Raw genomic sequence first — 17950 nt, 5'->3', positions numbered from 1 at the left:
GAGTACAAGGCAAGCCAGAATTAGTGAAGAGTTTATAGACATGTGCCGTACACGTGAAAAACGAGCCCCTCTGAGCCTAGTCCATGAGCTCTGTACTGTAGTGGAAAGATGATGTGTGTCACGTGGCGTGGCCGTGGGGAGGATCATGATGATGCCTGGGAAAGAGACAGCCCGTAATACTTTGCCAAGCGAGAATTTACATTCCCAGTTTGCTTGTGAGCGAACAGGCTATATTATATAGTGGCATGTGTGAAGGACCCGGCATATCCAGCGCTTTTTTTTTAACTGAAGTTGGAGATGATGAGAAAGTGCGGGTTTTGTCGTGCGCGATGCTGTCAGATTGCCAATACGCGCAGTGAGAGGCCAGAAGACATAGCGCGCGGGAAAGGTATAATCTAGTACCACTGCAAGGGAAGAGGTAAAATTATCCAGAGTTGAAGATTATTGCTGAAGTCAGGTTTCGGTGCATATGTTGGACGCCAGGCTGCCGTGGCAACGAAAATAACGGCGTTTTTTTCGCACAGTTCAGCGCACCTGGCTTTCCCTGCTAGAGTCATTTATTTTATTGAGCTTTCACTCTGCCATAAAGAAACCATCTTGGGGGGATTTTCTCAGGATGAAATGCTTTATTTACAACTGCAACGTAAAGTAATAGACCAGGAGAGAGTGACTGTTAAATCTGACTGTAGCAGTGGTATTTTACTTTACATCCATCCATTGGCAGTAACCGCTTGTCCTCATCAGGGTCGCAGTGAACCGGGGCCTTGACCAGGGTTATGTTTCCTAAAATAACCACATGGATGGTCTGTGATAAGAGCATAAATAAACTTGTCTGCGTTATGATGCAATACTGTATTTCACACAGCGCCAACAGACACTCTCTTATCTTTTATCAGAGAGATAATGATTGATGATTTCCTCACAAAGGTTATCAAAGGCAAAGACACAGTTTTTCTGCTCAGTTCTTATCATAGTACTTCTAGTGTAATGTGTCCAAAGTTTTATGCAAAAAAATTTGCAAAATGTCATGGAGTAAGAATTAAGATGTTTTGGACTTTATTGGGAAAACCGTTAACCGTCGTCCAAGAAGAAACAATTTGAGCAAAGCAAAGGTTAAGTTTAAATATGTCGCTGTGAAAGGAAGCGCCCCATCCCCTCAGTGTAAGTCCGTTTAATGGTTACGTACAAGTGGAAGCCCGAGAAACATGTGTCATTTAAGAAAGTTTGCTGTTTTTGCTGCTGCTTTGGTTGCAAACCCATGTATTTCTTCTGGTCATACATATATAATGCAGCAATGAGGAGCCTAAGAGGATTTGCCAGGCTTATCTATAGAGGTCACACTAGTTCTGGCCTCACTAAAGAGCATCACACTGCTCTAAAGTAAATATTTAATTCACTTAAATTAATAAATGAAGAAGAAAAACTAAAGAGCAAATTATGGGGCTCCAGGTAATGCCCCGGTTAGGTCTGTTGCCCTGTAATCTGAAGGGTCCTAGTTTGAATCCTGCTCATGCCACAATGCCCTTGATCACTCTATTTACCATGACTTCAGACAATGAGAATACCCTGCTGTATAAGTAGGTAAATCACCATAAAACTTATATTCAAAATTTTAAATGACCTTGAACAAAACTTCAGCAAACAAAATGATTGTTGTACATCTGCCTTAAGTCTTTCCATTTCAAAGCCACAAATAAGACATTAAAGTAGTTTATCATTTATCAGAACCTGTACCTAAAACCCCATATATTTTAAGCAAACGGTTCAATTACTTGCAAAGAAAATATTTGTAACGTTTGACATTTAAAAGGGAGTCTGCATCTCAGTATGTGCAACGCCCATGAGTAATGTCGATCACATTTTTAATTCTGACATCTGTACGCTGCTGCGATTATTACACCAAATTCAAAAACTTGTGAAAATGTAACGTAAGTCTTAGATCACGCAAAATGGTTGGTTTCACTTTTGCAAACTTTAAATGAACAAGGAAATAATCATTCAGTGTCAACTTTAAAGGACGTTCTGAGCTTGCCAATATTAAGATACTGTATACATAACGATCTTTAAATGAACAGCCACAGAACTTCCGCTCAACTCAATTTCCAGTATTGATAGTGGATTGGACGAAACTTCTAATATGACGTAACAAATGACGTGTAACGCTGTTGCAAAAACGCGGCATTTTTATTGGACGTTTGGACCGTCGCTCGTTACAACGGAAACACGTGAGTAAATAGGAAGCGAGTGGAACTGCGCGGGTCTGTTGCGCTTCCGTCGTTCTGCAGAAATGGCGGGTAAGTTACATGGATGGTGAAAACGCATCGTAACTCAGATCATTTTCTTAAAAATCGTTGTCGTGGCCACGTTATAATAACATTGTGTTCTGTTCTGCTGTGTTCATGTATTCAATGTCATTTTTATTTATGCTCAGCGCGTTTTGTATATGGAATAAAATAGGTAGCTTGCTTGCTAGCTCTGGGGGGGGGGGAGTGTGTCAGAAGTAAATCATTAGCAGCAGCGCTAATCAGCAGTGCTCTAAGCAATTTAGTTAATTTTAGCCCTGTACACCAGGTTTACCTGTACTTTCCCCCTTAGTGAAAACACTGTGTACGCCAGCAAGTGCTCAGCTGTCTAGGAAGTTAAACTTTTGAGTTGTGCACGCAGTGAGTGATCACTCTGTTGACTTAGTTTCACGGCCGGGTACTCAGTGTGGGCGGCCACTTACCCGTTAGTCCAGAGTCCTGGTGGATACACACACACACACACACACACACACACACACACAGCACCAGGCCGCTGTTTGGTACATGTACAGCCTGGCATGTAGTAGTGCTGTCCCAGAAATGCCCCCACAGGTGTGTGATGTGTGTTACAGACAGCCTGACTAGGGCACAGTCACCTTTTCTTATTTACTGGCAAGTGTGTGTGCGTCTATGCTGTTGCTCATGTGTTGTGTTTTTTTTTTTTTTTTTAGGGATGGATGCCATGGAGAAGAAGTTGGCGGAGTACAAATGCGATACGAATGAAGCGATTTGTCTTAAGTTAGGTGCGTGTATCATGTGTATTGTATATACCAGTTTTACTTTCCATTCTTTAGTTTTTGGAAATGAATCATTTTATTTTTGGGCCAGAAGCTAAGGTTGCATTTCTGAAGTTCCCCAATATAGTAGAAATAATGCTGTGTAAATGACATATGGTAAAGTTAATTAAGTTTCTAAGTCACCTTTGGAAAAGGTGTGAAATAAGGTAATAACATCTTGCTGTGACCAATGAAAAAAGTATTTGTTGATTCATTCCTAGGAATTTGGTCAGGTCTCACCCCGAAATATGTGATGTTGTTTAAATGCATACGATGTTCTTTTTAAGGTACCGTAGGTTCAGCAACATTTAAAAATGTGTTTTGTGAGTTGTAAATTGTGTTAGTAAGGGGGAATATGGGAAGTCTCCTTTATAAATAAATGACATCACATGTATGTGTGTGTGTGTGTGTGTGTGTGTGTGTGTGTGTGTGTGTTTTAATTTATTTGTGAAGTGCATCCTCAGTGTGAGGTCAGGGAGGTGATGAGTTGTGTCTTTGCAGTGCGTTTCCCAGAAGATGTGGGAGATGAAAGCACAACGTTCCATCCTGAATACAGTCATCAGCTATATGGGGATGAGTAAGTATTGTCAAGTTTCTTCATTATGATGCCTCATCTGCTAAGTTAGGAAAGGAATACTCATTTGGCATAACTGGATCTCTGAAGATTATGACACATCTGTATAATTTTGTAGTGTGTGTTTGCACTGAGAGTAGAAATTATACAGAATGATAGAATTATGCCAGAACTCTGTACGCATTAAAATTAAGTAGCTGAAATGAACTTCTTATGTCGTGATGTAAAATATTGAAGTTTGTCTATAACTGTTTGGTCAAGGATAACTGAATATTTTTTCCCATACCATTTTATAATCCAGTTCAATAATTATCTTTTGTTAAATGAGACTTGATGAAATATAGGCTTTCTCTCTTTAAAATAAAATGTTTCCCACACCATCAGTTGTCATGGCTGCTTTAGTTGGTGGAGCATAGTACTTCCTTTTAAAGAAGTTTGTCTGTTGAAAGTTGGCCGCTGGAAACTTAATCATGACTAGTATTAAAAAATGACTATTGTAGGCTTATATATGCTTAAGCATACTTCAGTAGATGGTCCATTTTGTGCTGTTCTTTGCATTGCTTTGGAACCCAATCTGCTTATAAACTTTATTACCAGGTTTAAGAATGCACAGAAATGATACGTCTCAAAATGTATAATTTTTTTTTTTTGATTTTTTTTATTTAAAATCTCACACCTCTAATTTCTCTATCTAAAGATGTGTATTTTTTTCATTCCAGTGAAGTGGCTTTTGGATACAAAGGCCTCCAGATCCAGCTGTACTACACCGCAGGAAACCTAAACACCCTTTTCAAAATCAAATATACAGCCAAAGTGTCTGAAAAGTTTGACTGTGTCGAGGTAACTAGACAGCACTACAGCAACTTGTACTTTTTTTTAGCTGTATTATTGACACTAGCTCTCAAGGGTAACTGCTTAATCACTCCAGTGTGTTTCAGTTGGGCAGCACCTCAGTGAAGTGTTTGGATGTGAAGTTGTTAGTGATGTGCTGCTTGTTGATTTCAAACGGTTGTCTGTCGGACTGGTGTGTCCTCTCCCAGAGTGCCATTTACGGGTTGCAGGGGCAAGCCTGGACCGGCTGGGCCTCCAGAGGTGAGAACGCAGCAGTGTAGTTAAAGATGTCATCTTCAGCCAGGCTTGTCTGAGGCCAACACACACCTAGGGGGGATGCTAATCCTCACAATCCGAAAGGAAGAGCTTTTCAAGGTCCGGGGGGGAGGATTACTTTCTAAATTGAGTGCCAAGACGATGTAGGATGTGGGGTCCTCTGGGTATCTAAAGAGACCACCTTCTTTGCTGTCCCAGCATCTTTTCAAGTTAGAAAGTGGTCTTGCAAGTAAATCTGGAATAAACTTCTAAGTAGGGTTGACTCTCGCTACTTATTGGCTAACCACCCTACACTGGAGTTTTTGGCTTCTCGTCACATGTTGTGTGGCTCTTTTTGTCTTTTGTGCATTTTCAGTTTTCAAGCTCCTCACAAGAACTGCAGTTCATCGACGTGAAATGTTAGGAGCACGTGTGCAGCGTTTTGATATTGCTAACTTGATGAAAGACTTGAATACATGTTAAATGGATTCTACTACTTGAATACTTCACAAATGAGTAAAAAAAAAAATCTGAAGCTTCAGATTGCTCGTTTCCATGTGAACTTCTCTTAATAGACATGATTGTTCCTTTATTCTTGCTTTTTCCCCTTTGCATCAGAGAACACAGTTGAATATGTTGACCCTTCTCCTCCCACATCTGCTGAAATAGTGTAATAAATACAAAGACAGTATTTTTGTTGTTCAGGGTCATGTGGTTATTGAAGCTTGGGATTTGTGCAGTGGCCTTAGCAGACAGCTGCATGTAAAAAATTTAGAACATTAATAATTATCCATAAATTTAAATATACATCTCAGTAACACTTATCAAGATTTTTATTTTAAAAATAATATTAGGATGGAAAACTCCATTAAAATTCAAGGTTGTAAGTTTCTTGTTTTCATTAGCATAATTTTTAATAGTCAGTAAAAACAAGCCACGTACTTACTTTTTTTTCCCCTGCAGTCAGTTTCATTTTGTGCTAAAGATAATATATTTTCCAAAAGAGACAAAAAAGCTTGTTAAATACATTCTCAGCTTGCATTTTAACTGAAGTATTTGTTCTTTTGAAGAGAAACTTGAGCAATTCGTAAGTGGCGTACAGGCAAGGGGGTGGACAATGTCACTTGTTTATCCTGGGCCTCCCTTTGCGCCCCTTGTTCCTCAGAAATGCGCTCGAGGGGCCACAATGGCGGCGCGCCATTCAGCCGCAGGTGCGTTACTTCCACTCGGACATTAGGTGATGTCTGAAAGGAGGGGAATTAGCGGCGTGCTGCATTAGCCTTTTGTAGTGCATTTTGTTCGGGCCGTCTTAATTTCCCTGTTTTGAATGCGGAGCAGCAAGGGTCCTGGTAGAGAACTAATGGCCATCACGCATGTAAATGGCGTGAAAGGGCTGCTTAGCAAGTAAATGCCAAGTGTTCTCATGTGAGCCCTCGTGGAAATGGATACAATGCAAACATTACAGCTGAACTAACCACACATTCTGCTGAGTAAAAATCCTGGGAATGAGGCCCATTGTGCCCGCAGACCCTTTGAAATGCGGGGGCAAGTTACTTGATTGAATTCGCAGGCAGGGATTAGAGATGATGGGCTCATATTGATGCACGCCGGTTTTGTTAAATCCAGATTAATTCATTAAATTTTATTGCCCGGTGAGAAGCATAAATACATAATCGGGAGCCTTCATCAAATATTCATGGTTTAAGATAAGTAGTAAATGTATTCAATTAAGTGGTTTTCACTATGGGATAGAAAAGGGGGATTTTGGCTCTGCTCAGCTGACTGTCCTAATTGCCTAATGGCCTTCCTTTTCTCGCAGCACAAAAAAGTATTCCTTTTTTTTCTTTTTTTTTTTTTAATTCCATGCGCCCTCCATCAATCACGGTTAAAGTATACTCTAATAGCAGGACAATGGCAGCTTATTTCGTTGTCTCTTCGTTGATTATATTTAGGGTATTTCAAGAAAAAGTGGTAATCGGAAAATTTGTCTTTCCCTGCTTTTAACTGGATGGGAGATTACAGCCTTTTTTTTTTTTTTTTTTTTTGGTCCAATCGTTTATGACCCTCGCCTAGGTGTTAGCCACGCGTTTGAAGTAATGGTCATGCCCATAAGGGCATATGGTAGTGTAGTGGTTAGAGCTGCTGCCTTTGGACCCCAAGGTTGCAGGTTCAAATTCCAGCTCCTGATAGAATAACCCTTAGCAAGGTACTTCCCCTACATTGCCTCAGTAAAATTACCCATCTGTATCAATGGATAAGTAATTGCAAATTCCTTTCTGGAGAAAAGCATCAGCTAAATGTCAATAACTACATCTAGGTTCTTGTTAACAGTGCATTTTATTTAGTTGTCTTTCCTACCACTCCAGAAGTGTCATTCCTGTTCCCTTTGTGTCGTCCTCACCGTGTCTTTGCTGCTTTTTATTTCCCTTCAGCCCGATGATGTTGAATGTAAAATCAGGGAGAACATTCCACCGGGTTTCTGCTCGAACACAGATGACTTTATCACGTTGCTGGAGAAGGAGGCCAACTTCAAGCCCTTTGGGAGCCTGCTTCACACATACAGCGTGCACAGTGGGGATGAAGGGGAAGACATCACTTATCAGATCTACAAGGCAAGACCCAGTCCCTGCCTCATACGCCCCTTAATGGAGACATTGTACTGGCAACATTTGTTCTGTGTTGAGGGTGTCCTGCTCTTATCTTGACTGTGCTGTGTGGCTCTCTGTCTTGTGTCACTGTTCTTGGAACGTGAAGTAGCTACGCAAGTTGCATTTTGAGCCAGTGACGTTGGGTGTTGTCTTATTCATGTCATCAATCAACCCCAACTGCTAGAGCAGTTTCTTCGGGCTTGGACACTGAAACCTGCTTTTCCCCTACGCAGGCCGACATGACCTGCCCTGGGTTTCAGGAGTACCACAAGCGCCTCCAGACTTTCCTCATATGGTTCATCGAGACAGCCAGCTTCATCGACGTAGACGACGATCGGTGGGACTTCTTCCTCATGTGAGTGCTTCATCCTTGAGCGGCATGCCACCCCTTATCTTTTCCATGCGGCCCCGTGGTTCTCTTTGTGGGGGTTTGTGACCAATTACCAGGCCCGTTTAATTATATTTTTCTCTCAGTGGCAGCACATTGTTGATCTGGCAAGAGTTCCTTTTGTGCTTAGGCCTCTTCTTGTGTTTTTTTTCCAGGGCAAGAGTTGAATTGAACACTGTTGTCTTTTGAAAGATTGAATGCGAGATTAAACAGTAAAGAGCCTCTGCCAGTGTTTTCTTTAGCTTGTCACCTATTCATGCCCACAATGGGCAAATGGACTGAAGTGATGTAAAGAGGTTGCTGCTCCCACTCCCCATTCCGCTCCCCCCCCCCGCCTAAGTTGCTGAGCACCAATTAAGTGTCTTATACATTGAGGCCGTAGCAGGTGTACGAGCTTGGCCCGCTGGCTGCGGCGTGCTGACACTGGGATACTGAAACACTGGAGCCTGGGATGCAGAATGGAGGGGAACGTGCATGTAATTGACCCACTTGCCCGTGCATTTCATCTGCAGATTTGAGAAGTACAATAAGGACGGGGAGACTCTCTTCGCCACTGTTGGCTACATGACAGTTTATAATTACTACGTGTACCCAGACAAAACCCGGCCGCGTGTAAGGTAATTGCTGGGGTAGAACATGCCCTCCCATTCTTTGGTGTTTAAAAAAAAGTAAATTATACATTTCTGTCTCTCTTTCTGCTGTCCTAAATTACTGGCTTGGGTATCCAGCTAACTCATCTAACGATGACTTCATGTTGAAGTCAATATAATCAGTCTTAAAAAAAATTAAAAATAATGGAAGAATGACTGAATGAATGTCTTATGTTGTCTGTTGATGGACATAACATAATAAACTATCATTAAGATGGCTGTGATCATATTAATTGATCATTTCTCTTGTCTGAACGTTTAGACAGGGAGCAGGTGGACATTCAGTTATTAGATGTTTAATGTTTAGATTTTTAGACGGTATAGCAATATTTCAATGACATGTAGAGGTAGATGATCAGTTATTTAGCGATACTGACTTTTTTTTGTGGTGTTTTACATGTAAGTAAGTGTGTTACTAAGGGCAATTTGGTGATGAATAGAAGTGATGAAATGGATGGCCAGTAACACTGCTTTCCTTTGGTACCCCCTGACAGCCAGATGTTGGTCCTGCCCCCGTTTCAGGGTGAGGGCCATGGAGCCCAGCTGCTGGAAGCAGTGCACAGGTTCTACTGTACCTTCCCACTGGTCCAAGACATTACAGGTGCTGCTGCTCACATTCCTACAAGCTCCTTCACTCCCATCGCTGGATTTTTAACACATGTACATCTGTGTGCCTCCATAAAGAGGCATAATATGCAGTTTACTGTAGGGAATCTCCATGTGTAGGGTAGTGATGTGATCTCACACAATTAACCAGTGGACTGTGATGGTTTTCAACAAGCCCTTGAGCTTATTTGTACTTCCAGTAGCTTGGAGATCTCACTGCTGTTGGGAATATGCGTTCAGTGGGTAAGGAAAGGATCCAGTAATGTTAAGGTAGAGAGAAGTATCAGGAAGCAGTGTTTTTGCCCAGGAGAAAAGGTTTTATTTGTATTAAAAAAAAAAAAAAAAAAAAGCAATGTGCTCCTATAGATACTCCCCAGACTTCCTGTCCAAATGAAAATGTGATGTTTGAATTGCAGCAATTTGTCCCCAACCTATTGCCACTATCATGTCTGTAAAACAATACCAGTGTCAGAATAAGTGTTACATATTTGACTTTCAAACTGAAATACTTGAATTTTAAAAAGGATATTGACTGTTCTAGTTTGTTTCATTTCTGAACTTTTCCCCCCCCCCCCCTTCTGTTTAATACACGGTTTCAGCGGAGGATCCCTCTGAGAACTATGTGAAGCTGAGAGACTTTGTTCTTGTGAAGCTCTGCCAGTCGCTGCCGTCTTTCTCCCCCGACCAGCTGTGCGAGGGTTTCAGCGAGGCCATGGCCACAGAGGCTCGCGAGAAGTTGAAGATTAACAAGGTAAAATGCCCCATGGGTACAGCAGCCTACAGATTACATAGTGGCGTCAAAGACTGCTGGTGGAATTCTGAGAACAGATCCTTCCCTGCTGTGTTGTCTGTCGAAGTTGGGTTACAAAAACGGTGTGTTTGATCTGTAAGGGAACAGCTGGATTGTTGCTTTGTTTCCTCAGGCTGTGTTAGGAAAGAGCAGCACTGATTCATTCTGTTGCCTTCTTAGTACTGATCACTCACCCCACTGTGGTAAAGGAAACCTCAGATTTGCAAAGGCTGGAGTGTTGTTATTGTTGTGTTTCTTTTCTTCGACTTTTCATTTCAAACTGAGAATTCATAATACAGTCTGCTGGTGTGTCTTACACTTTCCTGCGACTTTGATTTTAGCTTCAGAAAGTACTTCTCTCTTTGCTGTTCTTTAGAAACATGCCAGACGGGTGTATGAAATCCTGCGCTTGCGTGCAACAGACATGAGTGATGAGGAGAAAGCGAGATCATACCGCCTGGAAGTCAAAAGGAGGCTCTTTGGCCCCTACAAGGTACGGGTGCTGCCAACATTGAGATTTCATCAGAAATGTCCATACACATTCCCTCCACCTTTAGGTTGAGGAATAAGGATGCAGCCGTCTGATCAAAATTTAAATAAGGTGCAGAGGGACCTGAAGAACGGTGAAGTAACTCTTTTTGTGTATTGTCACATTATAGCTGCATATATTACTCTCTTTTTATGAATCTTGGGAAGTTCTTGCCTTTTCCCAATATAAATTTAAATGGTTAAAAGTTACGTGTAAGTAACAGTGAAAAGCCCATAGAAAATAATGTAAATTCCTGCCATTTATTATTACTTCAAACAATAGCAGGGTCTGTATGTAAGTACAGTTGTGGAATTCATATCGCCACATGTTGATTAAGGGGACTGGGATGTGTAGGCCTGTCCAAAATGTAAACAGTTTAGCTTCCATTTTTTGTAAACTGTCCGCACGTGAGAAACTTTAGCAATTTTTCTCTGGATTGTTTGACATGGACTTTCTTTGCAACGGGCCAGGTTTTCCAGTGTGTACTGCACTGCATGGGAGCAGACAGGGGGTGCTGACATCAGGCTGCCTGGATGAGATGCTCCTGATAGGGTCTTTCGTTCAGCTCCAAGGAAAACGTCACAGGTCCTCGTCCCCAAGGGCAGAAAAGTGGAACAGCCCATGCGAAGCCCCCAGTTGTGCTGTCCTGTCTGTTACACAGGTTGGCACACACATGTGACCACTGTCAGTTGAGCAGAAGCCCTGAAGAACAGTCTGATCAGTCTCTCGATCTTTGAGTGGCCTTGGCAGTGTACCAAAGCTCACACTGTGTTTTCAAAGCTCAGGCTCTCTTTCTGACTACTGCTGTTTAAAACCCAAAGTAAAATAAGCATGTCGGTAGGTAAGCTTTTTTTTTTAAAGGTGTCGCCCACAAACATTGTATACATCATGTTTTTTTGTCGAAAGTGGATAAAAAAAAAAAAAAAAAACAAAACAACGTCCTTTTTCAAACTGAGCGTCCGTTATTACAGCTTCAGTATCTTACCGGGTTTCTGTGGGGAAGCTAATCAGCAGCAGTAAATGACTCTTGCCTCTACCAAGGATTCAGCTCAATTCACCTGTCATTACTTGGGATTTGCATCTCATCTAGCAGGGTCCTTCACAGAGAGTGCTGCCAACAATACACACTTCCTCGTACACGCGTTTAAAGAAACCACAGGGGAGTCGGGCCCAGATGCCCACAGGAAGTTTCATTCCAGCGTTATTACCGTGCTTTTGAAGTTTTGTTATCTCGATGAAATGCACGCTCGGCATCCATTTGTAGTCCCCCCTGCAGTTTGTGTTTGCCTATGGCCAGTTTCCATTACGCTATCGAATTGCTGGATAATGCTTTTGAAACAAATCCCTCCTGTCCAAAAAGAGGGGGGAAGGATGCGACACGTCTGATTTTGATACATCGCATAGGCAGTTTGCATGCTAGCTAGACAAGCTTCAGCAAGTGTTGACTCCCGGTCTGAGAGCGGCTGTTCTTACAGCAGTGAAGTGTCAATTTAAATTTAAAGAATTGTCACTCTGCACTTGAGGTTGGTTGTATGCATGTTGTAGCACTTTTAGTGATGTCCTATCACTGTCAGATGTAGATAAGAAGGCATCTCCCTCAGATGCCACCCAGCAGAGCAGTGTGGATGCCTTTAGAGGAATGGGAGGAAACGTGAATATGGAGGAGGAGTTTGGTGGGAGAGGTCTGGAGACCAGATGGAGACCATTGCCCTGGGAAAGGAGGCAGAGCTTCCCTCTTCTTTGCCATGTGTGGAGAATTATACTGCCCCCAGCACTGCGTGCAGTTCCCTCCCTTTGTGTGTGTGTGTGTGTGTGTGTGTGTGTGTGTGTGTGTGTGTGTGAGAGACCGAGAGCACACTGAAGCTCTGTGGTAGAAGTGGATATTCTTGGTCCACTACCAGAGCTCTTCAGTTCTATTGCCCTGCACTTCCAACATCCCTCATGTCATATTTTCCAGCTCACATATTTTCCAGCTGGCATCTACTGTCTTAAGGTAATATGAGACTAGCAGTTATAAAACTCTAAAAACCTTAAAGCGACATTTTATGACATGTTACACTATTTTTCCCAATGTTTGTGTCTTAATTCAACAGTTGGCAAAATACAGAAGGTGCAGTGTTACTTTCTCAGTGGTTTGTTCATCGCTTTATTATCATGGTTTAACAATCTGTCTGGTGTGTTTTCATTCACTTCCGGAATCGTTTTGTGATGCACCCAAGTGCTGAATTTAGGTTTTCACAATCTCTTGAAACGTGTGGTATGGTGGAAGATCAGGCCTATCAGATGATGGTGCACAAAACTCTGGTTAGCTTCCTTTGCTGTTTCCTTGGTGCTCTTCCATGGGAAGCGCTCACTGATGTGTGGCCCATTGTGTCTGCAGAAAAACCAGAGGGAGATGACCAAGATGATGAGGTGCTTGCGTCCCGAGGAGCTGGCCTCTCACATCAGCCAGATGGACACCAAACTGCAGCATGAGGAGCTGGAGAAGAGCTACCAGGAGCTTCTGGGAGAGTACAGACGGGTCATTGAGAGGCTGGCGAGAACCTGAGACCCCCGTGTAGATACCCCACCGCCATCTCTATGTGTGTGATTTAGATTATCTGCATAGCTCCACTAATGAGGGCCTTGGTGTGTGTGTGTGTGTGTGTGTGTGTGTGTGTGTGTGTGTGTGTGTGTGTGTGAGACAGAGAGAGAGAGAGAGAGAGAGAGAGAGACTGTATTTGTAATTGAACCATGGATGACTGAAACAAGTGAGGGGAACAGTACTGTGTTTCTGAGGAACCATCACCCTACTCCAGTGTTGATTCAGAGCTTATTTCTCCATAGCATTTCTTTTCTTTGCCTTTTCTTGAAAATATTTAGGTTTTGCGGCACTTAGAGACAGAAAATGTTTTGTACATTGCATAATAGGATGTTCTGTATTCCTGTTGTGCTGTTTGGACATGTCGTGACCTGACTGTGACTGTTTTGACAGTGATTATTAAAGAGCCTCTTGTACTTGTTGTGGAAATGTTGTGATTTTTACAAGGCTCTTTGCCATCCTGTTAACCTGGCTGGTCAAGGCCTCCCTTTTGCCAGGTTTTGTTCAGTAAAGGTAAGCTCTTCCGCTGTAATTTTGTGCAAAGGCTAATCGGGGTGATGTTAATTAAAAGTGTATTGACCGGGTCTCATCAGCTTTCAGTCGCTCACTCCTGCGCAGCCCCAGCGTCATCGGCGGCCCTCGCAGTTACCAAACCTGTGGAGCTGGGTGTTTTGCTCTAGGTGCCAATTATTGCTAATTGTACTGGGTTCTGCTCTGCTGGGGGGGACTTGGCTGAAACTAATCACAGCTTGTGTGGAGGTGACACTAGCGAGGGGCTGTGGACCAGCGCCTGGGGCCTACCTTGAGCCTGGAGGTGTGGGCTGTGTGCAGCTGTCACCCCTGCAAACAATCAGGTAATCAGAGTTGGGAGGAGCCGATTCATTAGCTCTAGTTGCAATGACTGTTGCGGGGGGGGGCAAGAATAGTAGTTCATCTCTGCTTCCAAAACCTATGCTTTTTTTTTGGGATCTCCTTTCATGGCTTGTACTTTAGGTGTCTAGACTTTGTCAGATGTGATGTCCATCAGATACACAGGCAAACCCCTCTATTCACCCTTAATCTTTTGGTGAAAATGGGGTAGATAATGACATGGTGGATAGCGAGAGGCCATTTTCCATTATTCTTTATGGCAAAAAATTATAATTGGCTCCCAGCCCATCCCAAAAACCCCAAACGTTTCAGAGACGAATGTCTCCAAAAATGATATAAAACACTTCAAATAAAATAATAATGAAGTACAACAGTACACTACATGATGTTTAAGTCGCCCAGAAATACTGTAAGAAACTGCCCGGATTGTGCTGTCAGCAGCGTTACGGAAAGACGGGTTGGGAGACAGAAGTGCTGGAACGCGAGCTTTATTGCACCGCCACATTGTTATACAGCAGCAATCAACATGCGCGCGCACACACGCGCACCTGGCCGAAAGCTGTCGAACAACACAGGAGTCATTAATCCCTATAACTCCTCACAATGGTTGCCCAACAGCTATACAGCAGCAGTGCTGCATTATGGGAGCGTTGCTGCTCCCGTCGCCGCCACTACAATGTTTTATAGCATTTTTTTCAGTAGGACCTTTGTTTCAGTTTTTTTTTTTTGTCCGTTTCACAACAGTTAGAACTTTAGATGCAGGCAAGAAGAGTTTGATGCCAGATTTTGCCAGCACACATTACAGGAGTAGCTGTGTATTGAGTTAAATGTCATAGGAGATATAAAGGTGATGGTGACAGAACATGTTTGTTAGAAGATCAGGAGATTCGTGGTTCTGGAAGATGCATTGTGAGAGCCTTCTTGAATGCTGAAAGGGGCTCATCTGTTCTGAGAGAACAAGTTGAATTCTAAAATTTGCAAGGACTCTGGTGCTTATGATTACTCATAGCATTAGCAGTGTCAACAGTTAATTTTAATGTTTACTACATGGCCTCATTTTAAATAAAAAAAAAAGACAGCTGCTTTGTTTCAGAAGTGTCTTCATCTTTTCCACTGAGTAAATTAAGCAGGTTTTGTCCAAGGATTTGCTGCGTGTGAAATGGGTGCACAGAGCGCGAACACCATATCCGTCCCCATTTTTCATGATAATTCTGAATAACCTTTCATTTCTCAGTTTTATTGGAGCTTGTTACTAGCGCAGCGGAGAAGGCGAGGTGGACACGATGGGCACGGACGATCAAGGCCACGAAGAGGGAAGTTCTGCTTCCATATTCGGCACAAGAAGGTGACCTTGGAGCATCGCAACCCTTTGAAAGCTGCTGTGAGCCGAAGACGCCGAATGAGAGTCTCGGAAGACGCCGAGTGCCCGGGGTATAGATGTTAATTCAGTTTGGTACGTCACTTTGAATTAGATCAATTTGCCGTGGTAATTCTTTTTGGGCTCCCTCTTGTGGCTGGCGTGACTTCTCTGATCTGATTGCGCATGTTGAGTGTTGGGCTAATGAGCAGCGCTGTGCCTTTCAATTTAAAATCTCTTTTCTGTCGCATAGTCTACTCAGAGAACTCATTTTAATGGCCATCTGTGAAAGCTGCTGCATATTTCATTTTTTTTTTTTCTCTTTTAAGAGGGTGGCAGGCCATAATGAGGTTAATTTTTATATTCCATCTTTTCCAAATGAAACGTACGGAGGAAGCCTTGTAATAACCAATTGGCTCTGTTTAAACCGATGAGTTAAATACGCTCGTTTACCTACTGTTGTGAGTCTCCGAGGCTGTGCTCCACCTCGTGTCTCTACACCGGCGTGCTAGACCCCTGTCGCAGGCACGGTGATAGCTGACCGTGAAGGAGAAGTGATGCCATGTGGCCACAGGCACCGCATTTGGGCTGCAAGTGTGAAAAAATGAAATCCAGGAGCCCAGGGTGACCACAGGCTGTGAGAGCCATGGCTGGGCTTGGGGCTCCAGTCCGTTTCCCACAGCTACCCTCCGCACATCCCATTCAGCACTGGTGACAAAAGTTCAGAACAATTGCGGTAAACAGGAGTTAGGAGGGGGGGCTTTCTCTCTGTTTCTCACGGTGGCAACATAAAGCCCATGGCAGTGCTGGTTGGACACCTGCATCTCGGTACAGTACATTCAGTACACGCTTGATTCATTGAACCCACTGTCGCCTGGTGTCTGTCCGAAAAGTGTGCGTGTGTATGCGATTCCCAGACGTACAGAAATCATGCCAGTATATTCAGTGTAACAGAAAGAAGGGCTGCTTTCTTAACAGCCGTCCGCTCATTGCAGCATCTCTGTCTGATTGACTTAATGTTATTAATTAGCCATAAATCAGATTTCCTTCACACGTGATGCAGCAACAGAAAATGAGTGCGATTCTGCAACAAGTCCCCAGTGTCGACGAGCTCGGCAGCAATCCAGCAGCTGTAGCGGGTGACCCTCAGCGTCCTCCCAAACACACACCCGCCGCCGTCTCTTGTCCTCTTGACACCGGCGATCATAAACCCAATGGGCAGAGCGGATGACCCGCCGTGACGGACGCGCTGCCGGCACCGCGCCGCAAAGTGGTTGGGGAGGGGCCCGAATCACAGGGGTTTCGCTCTTTATTCTCAACCTCATGTTTCAGCCTGGGATTGTGTGATAGTGCTACTGTTTTAGTCTGTATTTGCAGGTCTAGTGTTTCGGACCTGCTGTGGTTCTTCGCACCGCCCTGCCATCGCACCCATGCGTTCGGGAGAGATGTGTCAGTACTCGCTGCGCTGTTGACGCTTTGATGAGTTGGTGCATAACACTTTGGGGAGGAGGGAGGGGTCGGACCACCATAAAAATACATGCTTTATTTACCATTTCTTTCTTGCTGCCACATTGTGGGCAATGACTGAGGCTGCAATTTTACTCTGGGTGGAGGTGTCTGGTTACAGCTGCTGGCACGGCCGCCCTCCGCCGCTGTTACCTGATGGCGCCTGGCTATCCTAGAGCTCAGACGAGCTGGCAGTTTGGAACCCGGCCTGGCCGCACAGAAGGAGCTGCTTAACATGATACCGCCGATGAGGAATCCCACAATCCTGCTCTCCTAATTCTCAGGTAAGGGAAAGGTAACCATGACAGTGGTCGCGCACACACACACACACACACACGCACACACACACGCACACACACGACATACAGGCCGTACGCATCTCTGATTACCTCCTTATCGTGTTTCTTCCCCTTTGTGCTCCACCAGTCAGCTATTTCCCCTGTAGGCCATGCAGGGCTCCGCTCGGTTGCTAAATCCAGACTTTCGTTTTCTCCAGTTCTCCTGTGAACGAGGCCTCTTTTACACAGCGGTTCCTGCGCCGACAGGCCAAGCTAAACATCGCGAAAGAAACTTGGTTTGACATCTTTCAATCGCCGGTGCCAATAAAGGCCTGCCCTCATCTCTTTCGCCCCGGGAGATGCTGGGTCTGAAACGACGGCACGCCCTAGTGAGGTGTTGGGCGAAGCCTGCAGGGGTTGGACCCCACGAACCCTGTCCGCTGCGGCGCCGGCGCGCGACTGCGGTCCTTGCGCGTCTGGCCTCCTCCTCTGTGCCTCGGCCTCTGCGCTGCGTTTACCCACATTTACCTGTGCCATTTCTCCCAGTTTTGCTGCGGAGGTTGTCGCTGTGTAGTGTCTCGCGTCTCCCTTCAGCTGCAGCTTGGCACATGCGAAAAGATCGGCTTCGCGTTGGCTCGCGTTTCCGTGGATACGGCGAGTCCCGCTTATTGACGCGTTCGTAAGACATTAGGGGAGCAGTTAGAGCTGAATGTTGGTGCTCTGCAGTAAATGCTTCGGTGTGTTTGTAGTAAATGCTCTAAACGTATTAAGGTGCTCTTGCGCTGATGGCGGCAGGTGTTTTGCGTAAGTCGCTCGGACTACTTTATGCCCCGCTGGTTTACATTAATTGCGCAATACTCGAGGAGCAAATCGCAGAAAGAGGATAAATATAAATATATGAAATGAATCAAGAGTTATTCAGAAACTTCTTCACGTGCCAGATTGGAGTGGATGTGAAGTAAAAGGCTGCGGTGTGTTTGGGGTCCAGTTTAAATGACTGACAGTGAT

At 44.0% G+C, this 17950-nt stretch overlaps 1 protein-coding gene across 1 annotated transcript in view; it reads left to right on the top strand.

The window, feature by feature from the left end:
• Nucleotides 1-2250: 2250 nt before the first annotated feature.
• hat1 (histone acetyltransferase 1) overlaps nt 2251-17950 on the top strand; it is a 31492-nt gene continuing 15792 nt past the window's right edge. The window contains exons 1-13 of the mRNA XM_018729080.2: nt 2251-2294; nt 2975-3046; nt 3581-3656; nt 4373-4493; nt 7172-7351; nt 7621-7742; nt 8288-8392; nt 8920-9026; nt 9631-9782; nt 10198-10314; nt 12731-13785; nt 15036-15254; nt 16772-16948. Coding sequence (XP_018584596.1) covers nt 2288-2294; nt 2975-3046; nt 3581-3656; nt 4373-4493; nt 7172-7351; nt 7621-7742; nt 8288-8392; nt 8920-9026; nt 9631-9782; nt 10198-10314; nt 12731-12898 — 1227 coding nt within the window. The 5' untranslated portion in view covers nt 2251-2287 and the 3' untranslated portion in view covers nt 12899-13785; nt 15036-15254; nt 16772-16948. The remainder of the gene's footprint in view (nt 2295-2974; nt 3047-3580; nt 3657-4372; nt 4494-7171; nt 7352-7620; nt 7743-8287; nt 8393-8919; nt 9027-9630; nt 9783-10197; nt 10315-12730; nt 13786-15035; nt 15255-16771; nt 16949-17950) is intronic.

Source organism: Scleropages formosus, chromosome 21 (genome assembly GCF_900964775.1).
Source record: "Scleropages formosus chromosome 21, fSclFor1.1, whole genome shotgun sequence".
Classification (NCBI taxonomy): Eukaryota; Metazoa; Chordata; class Actinopteri; order Osteoglossiformes; family Osteoglossidae; genus Scleropages; species Scleropages formosus.
Note: the sequence above shows the minus strand (reverse complement) of the source record. Positions and strands in the feature narration are given on the sequence as shown.